General features: G+C 45.3%; 1 protein-coding gene across 3 annotated transcripts in view; it reads right to left on the reverse strand.

Annotated features, from left to right (window-relative positions):
* Nucleotides 1-15,360, reverse strand: part of ASAP1 (ArfGAP with SH3 domain, ankyrin repeat and PH domain 1) — a 284,334-nt gene that overhangs the window by 223,539 nt on the left and 45,435 nt on the right. For all 3 annotated transcript variants that reach the window (XM_061606851.1, XM_061606803.1, XM_061606813.1), the window contains exon 2: nucleotides 6,515-6,601. In XM_061606851.1, the coding sequence (XP_061462835.1) occupies nucleotides 6,515-6,573 (59 nt within the window). In that variant the 5' untranslated portion in view covers nucleotides 6,574-6,601. The remainder of the gene's footprint in view (nucleotides 1-6,514; nucleotides 6,602-15,360) is intronic.

Genomic DNA, 15,360 nt, shown 5'->3' on the forward strand with positions numbered 1-15,360 from the left:
AAAATTGCAGGGGTATAGTGGTCTCTTACTGTCAGGCCCAGGATGTGACTCAGGAACCAGACCAACGATTGTAGTTAATTCGTGTTTTATTAGGGTAATGTCCAAACAAAGACTGCGTTTTCTCATGAATCAATACAGGGATACAGGTCCTGCGGCATTGGGAGAAAGTTGACAGAGCAAGGGACTTCTTCCCGCCTGTTCTTTAAGAAGGGGCCAAACGGGCGCGCAATCTTTCGCTCCTCCTTAACTGCCCCTCAGGTACTGCCCGCCTTCCCCCCCTTCTCTCCTGTCTTTTCAGCTGTCTGCGTGTGCGCGGTGAGGGGGGAAGCATCACCCCCTCCTCTTCTGAAGTTTCTGATTCCAGGATGGGGGATAGGGGAGGGGCTGATGGTAAACTTCCTCCCCGCTTTTCGGCTGTGAGCAGCCCTCCCTCTTCCCCCTCTTGCTCTGAGCCTGAAAGAGGGGGAGGCGTGAGAATGTCCAGGGAGGGCTCAGGCTCCCCGTTGCTAAGCGACCTTATCACTGGCAGTTCCTCTGTTTCGTCTTCGCTCCAAAGGGGGGAAGTTCCTCCCCCTTCCCTCTGCCATCCATCCGAATACTCTTCTCCCAACTCTCCGGGATCCAGCTCCCTGGGATTGGGACCCCAGCTCTGCCTTCCGACACCATCCCCCCTCCCAGGCTGTGCCCCCCTCCCCTTGTCGGGCTTGGGACGGTGGGGAAAACGTTGATGGAAAAGTTTTACCAATTCTGGAGCATGCACATCAGCTGCATCTTCCCATGATCTGTCAGCCACCCCATAGCCTTTCCAGTGAATCAAGTACTGCAGCTTGTGGCGTCTCATCCTGGAATCTAAGATCTCCTCAACTTCAAACTCAAGCTGCTCATTTACCAGGAGTGGAGCTCTGGGAGGTTCCTCCAGCCGTAACTCACTGGGAGGGGCGGCTTTCGTTAAGAGGGATCGATGGAACACAGGATGTATTTTAAACGTGTCAGGCAGCTTCAGTCGGTACGCCACGGGATTGATTTGAGTTTCTATTTCGAAAGGACCCACCCTCTTGTCTTGTAATTTTCTACATTTGCCCAGCATCTGGAGGAAGCGGGTGGAGAGCCATACCTGGTCTCCCGGTTGAAGGGGGGGTCCTCCTTCCTGTGCAGGTCAGCAACTCGCTTGTACTCCATTTTGGCTTCGTTTAACTGCTGTTTCAGTGTCTGTTGCGCCGCTTGCAATTCCTTAAGGAAGTTCTCAGCTGCCGGTACCAGCATTCCTTCTGAGCTGCTTGGAAAGACTTTAGGATGGAATCCATAATTAGCGAAGAACGGGGTTTGTTGAGTGCTGGAGTGCAGAGAATTGTTGTAGGCGAACTCTGCAAAATGCAAATATGATACCCAGTCAGTCTGTTGATAGGACACATAACTTCGTAAATATCTTTCCAAAACGGCGTTCAAGCGTTCCGTCTGCCCATCTGTCTGGGGGTGATGGGCGGAGGAGAGTTTTAATTTCGTCTGCAACTGTTTCCACATTGCTCTCCAAAATTTGGCTGTGAACTGAGTTCCTCGGTCTAAGACTACGCTGTTTGGCAATCCATGCAGCCGGTAGACTTCTTTTATGAATAACTTGGCCGTTTCTTTAGCCTCTAAGGCCCCTGCACAAGGAAGAAAGTGTGCCATTTTGGTAAGTAGATCCACCACTACTAAGATGGCTGTCATTCCTTGGGACTTGGGTAGATCAGTTATAAAATCCATGGAGAGGTCCTTCCAGGGTTCGTGTGGGACAGGCAATGGTTGTAACAGTCCTGCTGGTGTCCCTGTTTGTGTTTTTGTCCGCAGACAGACAGAGCAGGACTTTACATAACTCTCAATATCCCGATGCATTTTAGGCCACCAGAAGTCCTTGGCCACGTTCTGAATGGTCTTGTAAATCCCAAAGTGTCCCGCTGTGATGGAATCATGACACTGGTGTAGGATTCTGAGCCTTAATTCCCCTTCTGGCACATATCTGGCGGTTTTGAACCATAACAGTCCATTTCTCCAGTGAAAGGTTACTTCTGAGTCTTGACCTTGTCCCGTCTCCTGCTGATATTTTAGCATGTCTGCATCTTCTTGTTGTGCCTTTTTGAGTTCCTCTTCCCATGAAGGCTGGCATACTCCCAATGTTAATTTCTCTGGCGGGATTACGTACTGAGGCTGGTCCTCGGATTCACTTTCTTTGTATTGTGGTTGTCTGGATAAGGCATCCGCTCTCTGGTTTTTGGCTTGGGCATGGTAAGTAATCTGGAAGTTAAACCTAGTGAAGAACTGGGAGCATTTTATCTGTCTCTGGTTCAGCTTTCTGGCGGTTTGGAGGCTTTCAAGATTCTTGTGGTCGGAGCGCACTTCAATTCGATGAGAGGTCCCCTCTAGGTATTGTCTCCAGTTTTCAAAAGAGTCCTTGATGGCCAGCAGCTCCTTCTCCCAAACTGTGTAGTTTTTCTCTGCAGGCTTTAACTTCCGAGAGAAGTACGCACAGGGGTGCAGCTCCTTCACTTCTTGGTCTAATTGTAGCAGGACCCCCCCGATGGCAAAATCTGAAGCATCTGCTTCCACTACGAAAGGGAGGTTCGGATCAGCAAAGCGCAGAATGGGCTCAGTAGCAAACCTTCTCTTCAGCTCCTCAAAGGCCTCGGTGGCGTTCTCTGTCCATTGAAACTTCTTCTTCCCCCTTAAACAGTCAGTCAGAGGAGCTGTTAATTTGGAAAACCCTGGAATGAACTTTCTGTAATAATTGGCAAACCCCAAAAACCGTTGTACATCCTTTTTGGTGACAGGTTGGCCCCAGTCCAATATGCAGCTTACTTTCCCTGGGTCCATCTCCACGCCTTCCGCTGAGATTCGATATCCAAGGAAGTCTAGAGACTTGAGGTCAAATCCACATTTCTCTAATTTAGCATACAGGTGATTTTCTCTCAGTCTCTTCAACACCGTCTTCACATGCTGGTCGTGGTCTTCCTGGTTCTTTGAGAACACCAGAATATCATCTAAGTAACAGATTACATACGTGTCCAACAAGTCTCTAAACACGTCGTTCATGAATTTTTGAAAAATTCCTGGGCTTCCACAAAGCCCGAACGGCATGACAAGGTATTCATACTGTCCATAAGCGGTCAAGAATCCTGTTTTCCATTCATCTCCCTCCTTCATTCTGATCAGATTGTACGCTCCTCTCAAATCCAACTTCGTGAAGATTTTTGCAGAGCGTAGTCGGTCCAGCAACTCTGAGATCAGGGGCAGCGGGTAGCTGTTGGGGATGGTGATCTGGTTCAATGGGCGATAGTCATTACAGGGTCTGAGTTCCCCCCCTTCTTTTTTACAAACACTAGTGGCGCTCCAGCAGGGGATTGTGAGGGGCGTATGAATCCTCGCCTCAGGTTTTTATCCAGAAATTCCTTCAGGGCCTCTCTCTCATTCTCTGTGAGAGAGTAGATTCTCCCTGATGGGATGCTGGCTCCTGGCACTAGATCAATCGCACAGTCGTAAGGGCGGTGGGGGGGGTAAAGTCTCTGCCTCTTTTTCATCAAACACATCTTTGAATTCTTCATACTTTGGCAGCAGGGTCACTTGCTCAATCTCTTGCACTGCCCCCACTAAGGTGTTCTTGATTCCTTCAGGTTGACAGTTCTCCTGGCAATACTGTGAGGTGAACCACACCACCGCCTCCTTCCAACTTATTTTGGTTTCATGCTTTGCTAGCCAGGGCATTCCCAGAATCACCTCAAAGTTCGAGAGATCTGACACGTACAGCGAATTGAACTCTTCGTGCCCAGGGATTTGAAGTTTCACTTCCTCCGTGGCTTGTGTCACCCCTCCTGACTTCAGGGGTCTCCCATCGATAGTCTCCACAGCTAGGGGAGCGTCCAGTTTCCACCGGGAAATTCCATGACGCTTGACTAACTTTGCATCAATAAAATTTGTGGAGGCTCCACTGTCAATTAAGGCAGTGGAATTAAACACCACTCCTCTGGAAGTTGTAATCCGAATAGGCAAGACCAACACCCCCTTTGAGGGAGGTTGGATCGTTGGGGGGCCTTTATACAACGCTGCCCCCAGTCCACCGGCCTGCACGTGGACTGGGTGTTCTAGTTTCCCGACGGCTCGACTTTCCCCCCTTTCAGTCCACGGTCTCTGGCCACATGGCCCGGCTTTGAACAATAAAAGCATAAACGTTCCCGGCGTCGTCTTTCCTTTTCTTCTTCCGACAGTCTTGGCCTAGCCCCTCCCTGTCCCTCAGTTGCATTACCTGCCATCCCTGTAGTGGGAAGGGTCTTGTTGCGGGATGCCGAGGCTGAGTATCTCAGGACCTCCTGCTTCCTTTCCAGGCGCCTTCCTTCCATCCGGTGATCTATCTGTAGGCATAGCCGGATGAGCCCTGGTAGGTCAGCGGGGGGGGGGAGGTCCTGGCCAACTCATCCAGGATTTCAGCATTTAATCCACTCCGGTACATAAACATCAGGGCGGCGTCATTGTAACCAGTTTCCTGGGACAGAATTTTAAAAGCGTTAGTGTACTCGGAAACAGTCCCTTTAGCTTGCTTCAGAGCGCCTAGTTGCCACGCTACTGTTTCAGCCCTTTGCGGGTCTTGAAACATCTCGGTCATCTCCTGTATAAATCCTCTGTACCTTCCTAAGACAGTATCCTTTCTCACGAGATACGGAGTCACCCATTTTGCAGCTTCTCCCTCCAGGAGGCTAATCACGAAAGCTACTTTAGCCCCATCGTCTGGAAATTCCGTGTGCCTGACATCCAGATATAACTCGCATTGAGCCACGAAGGTTGCCAACTGATCACTTTGTCCCACGTATTTTGGGGGCAATCCAATGGGAACCTTTACTACGGCAGCTGGAGGGGCTGTTCGCATCTGGTCTATCATGGCCTTCAAGGTTTGATTATCCGTCTTCAGCGCCTTGACTGCTGCTAGCAGGGCTTGAACATCCGTCTGCAAATCAGCTACCTTAGTCCTCAGGAGTTCCACTTCTTCCGTCTCAGAAGTGGGGTTCGTCCCCCCCGCTGCTCCCTTTGACATCTTGTCCCAGTCAAGTGAAGAGAGCGTTGAGGGTGATTTAGGTGGCTCTGTCAAGCTGTCAGGCCCAGGATGTGATTCAGGAACCAGACCAACGATTGTAGTTAATTCATGTTTTATTAGGGTAATGTCCAAACAAAGACTGCGTTTTCTCATGAATCAATACAGGGATACAGGTCCTGCGGCATTGGGAGAAAGTTGACAGAGCAAGGGACTTCTTCCCGCCTGTTCTTTAAGAAGGGGCCAAACGGGCGCGCAATCTTTCGCTCCTCCTTAACTGCCCCTCAGGTACTGCCCGCCTTCCCCCCTTCTCTCCTGTCTTTTCAGCTGTCTGCGTGTGCGCGGTGAGGGGGGAGGCATCACCCCCTCCTCTTCTGAAGTTTCCGATTCCAGGATGGGGGATAGGGGAGGGGCTGATGGTAAACTTCCTCCCCGCTTTTTGGCTGTGAGCAGCCCTCCCTCTTCCCCCTCTTGCTCTGAGCCTGAAAGAGGGGGAGGCGTGAGAATGTCCAGGGAGGGCTCAGGCTTCCCGTTGCTAAGCGACCTTATCACTGGCAGTTCCTCTGTTTCGTCTTCGCTCCAAAGGGGGGAAGTTCCTCCCCCTTCCCTCTGCCATCCATCCGAATACTCTTCTCCCAACTCTCCGGGATCCAGCTCCCCGGGATTGTGACCCCAGCTCTGCCTTCCGACACTTACTTATGTAGGAGCAGGGTCCCTATGTCTCCAGCATCCTACAAGCCAATCAGCAGGAAAGGGGAGTGTATTAGCCACTGAGAAAGGGGAGTGTATTAGCCACATGCTTCCTTGTCCTTTCCTGCTGATGGGAAGCAATCAGAGTGAAAGGAGGTGAGTCAGCCACAGAGAAGACTCTTTTCAGTAGCTAACACTACTGAACCCTTTCATACTTATTGGCTCTTAGGGATGTCTGTTGTTGGAAAAGGCATTAACAAAGATCTCATTCTCAACCCCACAGCAAAAAAAGGGGTGGTGACTATAATGAAGGGACCCTGCACTTCTGAATTTGCCACTACACTACTGCAAAACCGACAGATCTTTCCCTTGCCGTAATCACATACAGATGGAAATTGATCAGATCCTGGAGGGGAAAACACAATTCACTTCCCCCATACAAAAAGATGCAGGGCACGAGCAACAATATTGGCTGTTCCCTATAGCTGCAAAATAGCCAAATATGGGGAAGCTGCCTTAGGTATGAGCCAGTCTATGGAGAAACTGAAATCTGGTCATGCTGAGTTGCATAAGTCATGATGGGTGTGGTGTTCCCAAGCCAGCAGCTTCCTTTGCCCTATGCTTCGGTTTGCTGTCTGTAAAATGGGCATGGTCACGAACAACTTTACAGGGATCTGGGGAGCCCTGTTAGGACTGCAAAGCATTTTTACAACTCTAGAAGGATGTAAGAGACCTATTGTTTGGGCTTATTTTGCCCCATTGTTTTCTTACCGATTCCATAATGAATCCCTGGAGGAAAAGCTAGAGAGCCTGGAGGCTGAAGATCTCATGTCTCATCTGTCACCACAAGAAAGTTACCTGCGCAAAAATGGGGGGGGGGGAGTGACAAAGTAAGCAAAAGGGAAAATAAAATATAGCACACCAGCAAGCAAACACACACACATACCTACCCTTGTCAATCTCCCATTTTATAAACGAACAAGCAAAACAACATCTAAAGCGACAGGAATGCAACTGCAACAGAAACCATCACCAAGTAATTGGACATAAAAGTTACTTGGAAGCAAACAATTAGACTTGTCGTAGTCGACATGGCAATTTGCTTATCAGCAATCATTTAAATTATGGCCCCTTCAAACTTATGACTGTGTGAAGAAAATTATGCCTGAAAGCAGTCCTTATGACCCCATTTGCACTAGTATACATGTAAGGCAGTATCATACAACTTTGAACTATCATGGCTTTCCTCAAAGAAACTTCGGAACTGTAGTTTTTGTTTTTTGTTTTTTACAATAATTTTTATTCAAATTTTCATAAAACATAGAAAACAAAATCATAAAACATTCAAAGACAAAAAACAAAACAAAACAAAAATGATTAAACAAAAAAAAATAAAATGTTGACTTCCCATTTGTCACATATCAAATCAGTTATAGGTCTACAATATATAACAATCCTGTCTCTTAAATCATATTATAAAATCACTTTCCTCCAGTAGTTATCTTAATTAATCATCAAATCTCATAAACATTACTTTATTCTTTCCACAAAAAGTCAAAGAGAGGTTTCAATTCTTTAAGAAATATATCTATCAATTTTTCTCCAAATAAACATGTCAATTAATCCATCTCGTTAATAATTATAATAATCTTATTGTCATAACCATAGTCCAAATAAACATTTCGATTAATCCATCTCATCAGAATCTGTTAGGTCCAATAATTTCAATAGCCATTATTCCATTATCCCTATTAGTTCCATCTTCCATCTTCAATAGTCCTGTTAAGTCCAGTAATTTCAGTGTCCAATCTTCCATTATCAGTAGTCCATAATAATCTTGCTGTTGTAGCCATAGTCATATAATAAGAGTCTGATGGGAATTTCCTCTATCCCAAATATTTTCTTGCCATCCATTCTGAATAAGTTGCTGAAATACTGTTGTAAAGTCATATCTGTGTTCTTCTTTTTTACAAAATGCACTGGCTCATCTCTTAAGAGTTTTTCCATTGTCACATGGCTGCAGTTAATTCCATAGATTTTCTCTATATCAAGCTCCATCACATCATTCCAGTCCAGAAGATTATCCAAGCCATTGATAACTTTATCTCTAATATCTTCATTAATTTCTTCAGAGATAACGTTAAATTCCAAACAGTAGATTTTATTTCTAAAATCCATAAACTCCAGATCTTTTTCCAATTCCACATTTGTTCCAATCTCCAGGACTTGTATCTTCCCTTTATTTTTTCTTTTCTCATCTCTGATCTCATTCTCCTCTCTCACAGGATCCCCTAATTCTTTAAGCTCCTGCGTCATTTTGCTCAGTTCAATTTTCAGCTCCTTACTACCCTGTCGCAGGGTTTGTTTCGTTATCTCAATCTCATCCATTATTTTCTGAAACATAATTACTTCCAGATTCTCAGCCACTTTCTTGATTGCCATTTTTAAAACCACGAAAACAAAGCAAAACAAAAATAAAGAAGAACCACTTCTTATTTCAGCAACAATTGGGTTAATATTCCAGGCTTGATGACATCACAGTATAAACAGAGCAACCTGCCTTATCTCTCTATGTTCAAGAATGCAAAACAAATTTAGTTCCCAGCATCAAAACAGTTAGTGGCGTCGTGAAGAAGCAGATTCGTCAAAATAAAATAGACCAAAAAGAGAATAGTCCCAGACAATATAATATTCCTCGGAATAGAAATCAGGAATAGAAATCCCTCTTCTGTTTATTATCTTTAGAATGCACTTCCAGGACAGCTTTTTGCGACAGAAACAGAGATAAGCTGTTAATTTCGTGAATAACAGAGAAGAGCTATATCTCACCCAGAAGTTGTCCAAAGCCGATCAATCTGACAAATCTCCTTTTGCTGCAACAATTTAAACCAAGTAAAAAAAAGAATAGAAAGAAGGGTGCTTGCCTGTTAGTCCGTTCTCTCTTTAAAGAAAAGATAAACGTATCGCTTAAGCAGATAGAGCTTGTTAGAAAGTCCGTCCGGCATTGTTGGCTGGACCTTATCTCATAAATTAATGAAATCCAGTCCTCCCAACAAAAACAGGCTTTTGAGGTTGATCTCTACGTTTCTCCCTGCCCGGGAGAAATTTCATCAGTCAAAAAAAAAATGTTCTGACTGATTTATATCTGAATAAGCTTCTTTTGAGGCGGGAGCCCGTCCCAAAAGCAGGCACAAGCGAAGTCACCCTTCCCGGAAGTCCCGGAACTGTAGTTTGTTAAGGGTGCTGAGAGTTGTTAAGAGACTCCTATTCCCCTCCCAGAGCTACAATTCCCAGAGTAGTTTAACAATCAAAACCTCTTCCCAGGGAATTCTGGGAACTGTAGCTCTGGGAGGAGAATAGGGGTCTCTTAACAGCACCCTTAACTAGCAACAGTTCCCAGGATTCCTGGGGGTAAGCCATGATTGTTTAAAAAGGCATGGTAATGCTTTAAATGTATGGTGCAGATAAGGCTGGTGTGAAGAGACTGCTGGACTACTACAGACGGTCCAATTGGATAATCATTCCCTATCCCTGGGAAATGTAGTTCTGTAAAGGAAATTCAGGATCTCTGACAGAAGCCATGACGTCTTTTACAGCAGGGATGGGGAACCTGTGGCCCTTCAGATGTTGTTGGACTGCAACTCCCATCTGCCTCAGGCAGCATGGCCAATGATCAGGGAAGATGGGTTGGACCTGAGCACAAAAGAGCTCTGCCCCACCCCGCAGTTTCCAGCAATGGTATCCAGGAGAATACTGCCTCTGACAGTGGAGGTAGACCATAGCCATTAGGGGTGGTAGCCAGCCACTGATAGCCATTGATGAGTATCAACCAATAAAGTGAAGGAGGGTTGTGGAATCCCTGGATATAATGACATCTCCAGCTTTAGCTAAATTTTACTAGGAGATGCAGTGAGGAAAAGTGGAGGGCAGCCAATGTTTGGAAGGCCGATTTTATTCTCTGTCATTCCCACCCACCCCACTCAAGTTAGCTCCACACATTGCAAGCTGAGATCTGTTTTTCAGGGGTTATTTTCCTTTTGCAACATTTTCCGGAGAAAACATGTTCCTTTCTCTACCACAGAGTAGAGAGTAAGTGAAAAACAGAGAATTGATTTTCCTTTTACAAGGGGGGAGGGGGAGAGAGATGACACCCCTGAACTAATCAGGGCTATTTTCTAAAAAATAAAAATTGTTTCTAACGGCACCTTTTACATATTTTCCTTTGGCTGTGGTCTGATGCAGCTCTCTTGTTTCTGGAGTGTCCCCCTTGGTGTACTAAACAATGTTTTGAAAGGCTTGGGTGAATTCAGAGGATTTTGCATGGGGCTGAAAGGGCATAAGATTCAGGAGCTGGGTGTCGCATAGATGAGGTGCCACATTGAAGAACTTCACTTTGCCACCTGAGCTCTGAGGTTGGAGACAAGGGTATAAACATAGGAAGCTGCCTTGTATCAGGTCAGACTATTTGACCATCTAGGTAGGGGTATAGTTGTCCAGGGATGTGGGGGGGCGTAGACCTGTTACTTTTTGGGGAGCAGGGTCCCAGCCAGGTCCCTATGTATGAGCCAAAGCCAATCAGCATAAAAAGGGAGCATGTTAGCCACTGAGAAGAGTCCTTGTCCTTTCATGCTGATTGGAGCAAATCAGAATGAAAGGAGGTGAGCCAGCCACTCAGAAGACTCTCCTTAGCAGCTAACGCACAACCTCTCCTTTCATGGTGATTGGCTCACAAGATGACAGGGAGAACTAGAGAGATGACAGAAAGTGGAAATGGGGGCTTGGCTGTGTGTGGCATGACTATCATGAAGGGACCCTGCACTTCTGAAATTGCCATTACACTACTGCATCTAGGCCAGGATTGTGTGGTACTGAATCTGATTGGCAGTTGCTTGCCAGAGTCTCCAGCTGATCTTTGTTAACTAGAGGACCCAGGGATTGAACCTGGGACCTGGTGCATGCAAAGCAGGTACTCTTAACTCTACTGACCTTCTTGCCTTAGAAGGTAACCTTCATATTACAGCACGTTAATGTGGGCCTTGATGTCTCCCAGATCCTGAGCTTTCCTATTACCCCAGACCCTTTAACCTGTGATGCATTGCTCACAGAGGTGCCACTCCTAAGTGGCAACTTCAGGGGAAATGTCCAAGACCTGCTGCAAAGTCATCAAACTTGGAAACGAGGAGCAAGTTGCCACAGAGAGAGAACAAGTTATAATAATGTACGGGGACTTTCATGGACTTCTGTTTTTTTATTGGTCATTGAAAGAAAAAAGCAGAATGGTGATGTGTGGTGGGGAGTGTTGAAAATTTCCATAGAAGGCCGAACAGTCCAATAAAATGCATGTTGACTCAGAAGCAGAGCTTGGAAAAGTTACTTTTTTAAACTACAACTCCCATCAGCCCCAGCCAGCATGGCCACTGGATTGGGTTGATGGGAGTTGTAGTTCAGAAAAAGTAACTTTTCCAAGCTCTGCTCAGAAGTAAGCCCCATTCAGCTCAATGACCCGTGATCAGCCTTTGTGACCTGGCACTGCAGTGACCTGAGGCAATCAGCAACATTTCTTATTAGTTTCAACTGGAGGTGGGGAGCCTGTGTTGGAATCCAACTCCCATCTGTCCCAGGAGCATAAACAATGATGATGGGAGTTGTAGTCCAGCATTTCTGGAGGACCACAGATTTCTCAGCCCTGGTTTAAATGGGTGATTTATCTCTAAGTGTGAGTGCTCTGGAATAACAACCCACAGGTTTTGGTTGTGTAATCCTGCAGTTCAACCACGTGCCGCATGTTTTGAGAATAAAGTTGTAAGCCAATTAAAAGCTTTTGAACTGATGAAATGCATTGCCTGACAGCCAATTAATTGCTTACTCATCCAATTAAAATAAACAGAAGAATGGCAGCAATGCAGAGGTTATCTCAAAATTAACGGATGAAGATAATGGCTTTCTCCATCACTGGCAGAATGCAAAGGGAAGAATCTCTTAGGAGTAACACCTGAGATCCATTGCCTGAACAAAGAGATGTAAATGGATTGCTTATAATAATAGTGGTAATACCATTAGTACTGAACACCTATTCACCAGGGATTTCATTAAAATTGCATTTAAAATCCACATTTTAATCTAAGATGAATACATTCACTGTACCATTTAAGTGACTAATGCTTTTAGTGCTTAGGATGTTCTGGTAATATCCAGAGAAGTCATAAGCCTATCAAAAATGAAAATCTCCACCCTTTCCTTTGAAACATACAATTATCATAATTATACAGCATGGATTTTTCGCATTCCGCAATGTTAAATTGAAAATACCCCCATGCCATTCTGCTGATTCCCATAAGCTCATTTTAAAACAAAACCTTACTAAACTTACAGTCCTGAACTCAGAAATGCTTGCTAAACAACCCTCTAAGTTTTCATGCGACAGCCAGTGTGATGTAGTGGTTAGGGTGTTGGACTATGACCTGGGAGACCAGGGTTTGAATCTCCACACAGCCATGAAGCTCACTGGGTGACCTTGGGCCAGTCACTGCCTCTCAGAGGAAGGCAATGGTAAACCCCCTCTGAATACTGCTTACCATGAAAATCCTATTCATAGGGTCGCCCATAAGTCAGAATCAATTGGAAGGCAGTTAAAAAAAAAAGTTTTCATGGTGATACACAAAACACTCAGAGAGAATGGAGAGTTCAAAGTTTAAAACAGAAAAAAAAAAACCAGAACCCTGTTGGGCATTTTTGGGTCAGTGGTCTCATAATTTGCTGAAATTAATTAAAAATCAGCCATGTTCACAGAGTACCTGTAATCCTACTACTGATCTTGCCCCATACTCTGGCCTTCATCTTCTGTAGTTTAAAAGTTTAAAAAATGCATGGCTGATTTTTAATTAATTTAAGAAATTTAACATTGGAATCAATTATAAGCATGGACATGCTCAGTAAGAACCAACAGTCAGTGTTCTAAAAGCAGAATCACAGCTGTTTGGCTTGGCTAATCAGGTAGCCACACCCACACCAGACCTTTATTCCATTTTAGACACTCGTGGCTTCCCCCAAAGAATGCTGGGAAGTGTAGTTTGTGAAGGGTGGTGAGAGTTGTTGGGAGACTCCTCTTCCTCTGACAGAGCTCCAGCGGCCAGAGTGGTTGAACAGTCAGCCCCTCTTCTGGGGATAGTAGTTCTGTGAAGGGAATAGGGAGTCTCTTAGCAACTCTCAGCACCCTTCACAAACCACACTTCCCAGGAAGCCATGATTGTCTAAAGTGAAATAAAGGCCTGGTGTGGATGTAAATCCCAAAGCCTTCAAGTACAATAATTTACCAATCCTATTGATAATTCAGACTTATGCCCTTAGATATTTCACTAACTGCAACTCACATCATGTTATCCCTCTGCCCAGTGCCCACCCACCCAATCTCCTCCCCTACCCTCCCCCTACCCTTCCTACCCTTTTCTCCCCCTTTCCCCCTCCCTCCCCCTCCTTCAGGTCAGTTTCACATTTCCTAAGCATGATTGTACTGAGTAAATCCCATTGAACTCAAAAAGCAAATGATCAAACCTGCCCTCCTCTCCCTCCTATCCAATGCCTTTGCCCTTCCCTCCCCTCCTCTTCCAAACCCTTCCGTCTCCTGTCCCCTCCCCCCTCCTCCTCCATGGTCAATTTTACCTATTCTTAGCATGATTGCATGGAAATAAATCCCATCGCACTCAATAAGCATGCAAATGACCAGACCTGCCTTTCCCTCCCCCTCTCTCCTCTCCTCCCCACCCTCCCTTCCTCCTCCTCCTCTGCCCACTTCAGCCCTCCCTCCATCCCTCTTCTCCTCCCCCATGGTCAGTTTCACATATCTTAAGCATGATTGCAGGGGAGTAAATCCCACTGAACTCAATAAGCATGCAAATGATCAATCCATTCTCAGCAAACTTGCACAGGATCCCATTTTGTACCTCCCAGATTAAATAGCAGAGAAATTCACTAATAGGCAAAAAAAAATCCTTGCTGTATAAGAATGTACCTCTAGCCAACAATATATTTCTATCAAACTTTAAAAAGCAGGGAAATTGGGCAGCTATAGTGAATGCACCAGGGGAGCAGGAGACACCATATGCTCAGAGGCACACGTTACCCAATTCTTCAAAGCTACATAGGAAGTGATTGGACTGTGAAAGACCAACGCAAATTGTGTTTGCATTTTTACAAATTTGTGGGGCAGTACAATATCTCAGAGAGGAGGTCAGGTCTCCTGCTCTCCTGGTGCATTCACTATAGCTGCCCAATTTCCCTAGTTTTTAAAGTTTGATAGAAATATCTGTTGGCTATAAGTACATTCTTAAACAGCAAGGTTGTTTTTGCCTATTAGTGAATTTCTAAGACGTATAAATATATTTAAGTAATCACATTATTGTACCTTTTCCCCAAGGAACTCAAGGTGGTAAACCTTGATTTATCCCATGAGTAGACTCTTCTCAGTAGCTAACACACAGCTTCCTGTTTCATGTTGATTGGCTCCTAGGCTTCTAGACTATTGAAGGATTAGGAGTATAGGACTTGGATTGGCTCCTAGTCTATTGTAGTTGAGTGTGGACTTGGAGACGACACGGAGAGCAAGGGAGACGAAGGAAAATGGAAAGGGAAGCATGGCTATGAGGGGACATGGTGTGATTATCATGAAGGGACCCTGCACTTCTGAATTTGCCACTATGCTACTGCCCACTTGTGATTCCCAGCTACTGGTATTCGGGGACATATTGTCTCTGTTACTGGGGGTAGCATAAAGCTGTCATAACTAGCAGCCGTTGAAAGCCTTCTCCGTGAATTTGTCTAGTCCCCTTTTAAAACCATCAATGTTGGCAGCCATCATTGCTACATCTTGTGAGAGCAAATCCCATTGTTAAACTATGCCACACCTTTGAGGTACCATGTAGCTTGTCCCTCATATTGAAAATCTACAAGGAAGCTAAACTATAGCTGTTGACCTGTGGTGAGGCTTGCAGTGGTCATTTTGGTGCACGTTGTTTCCATTTTTAGTGCAAACAAAAAACAAACTTTGCCAAAATCTCCAGAAAGGAAAACCCTCTCACCAAAAGGAATCTGAGGCATGCTGAAGGGGATTATGTGAAGAGTCCTGGCTACCGGCTCTCAAACCTCTGGCAGGCAAATTCTTTCTTCCTCTTCCAGCCGGACTGCCAAGTTGCCAACTCTTTTTTGAGTATGTTGACCTCTGATTCACCCTTTGGACATGGGAGCAGACCAGAGGTTACCGTGAGTTCAGGGGCTGTTATCCCAGGAGAACTGATTGCATCTATCGCTGTTTCACATGTCATATAACCTCAAAAGTAAGCACTCATAATCTGTAACTATCCAGACATTTTGACATTTATTATATATGGCATTCATGCCTCCTTCTCACTCAGCTCAGATGACCAAATAGGAGGAATATTTGTGCAGAATATTGAGGGGCCTCTCCAGAATGTGTGTTTTCATAGAATCGTAGAGTTGGAAGGGGCCTATAAGACCATCAAGTCCAACCCCCTGCTCAATGCAGGAATCCAAATCAAAGCATTCCCAACAGATGGCTGCCCAGCTGCCTCTTGAATGCCTCCAGAGTCGGAGAGCCCACCACC

Source organism: Rhineura floridana, chromosome 1 (genome assembly GCF_030035675.1).
Source record: "Rhineura floridana isolate rRhiFlo1 chromosome 1, rRhiFlo1.hap2, whole genome shotgun sequence".
NCBI lineage: Eukaryota > Metazoa > Chordata > Lepidosauria > Squamata > Rhineuridae > Rhineura > Rhineura floridana.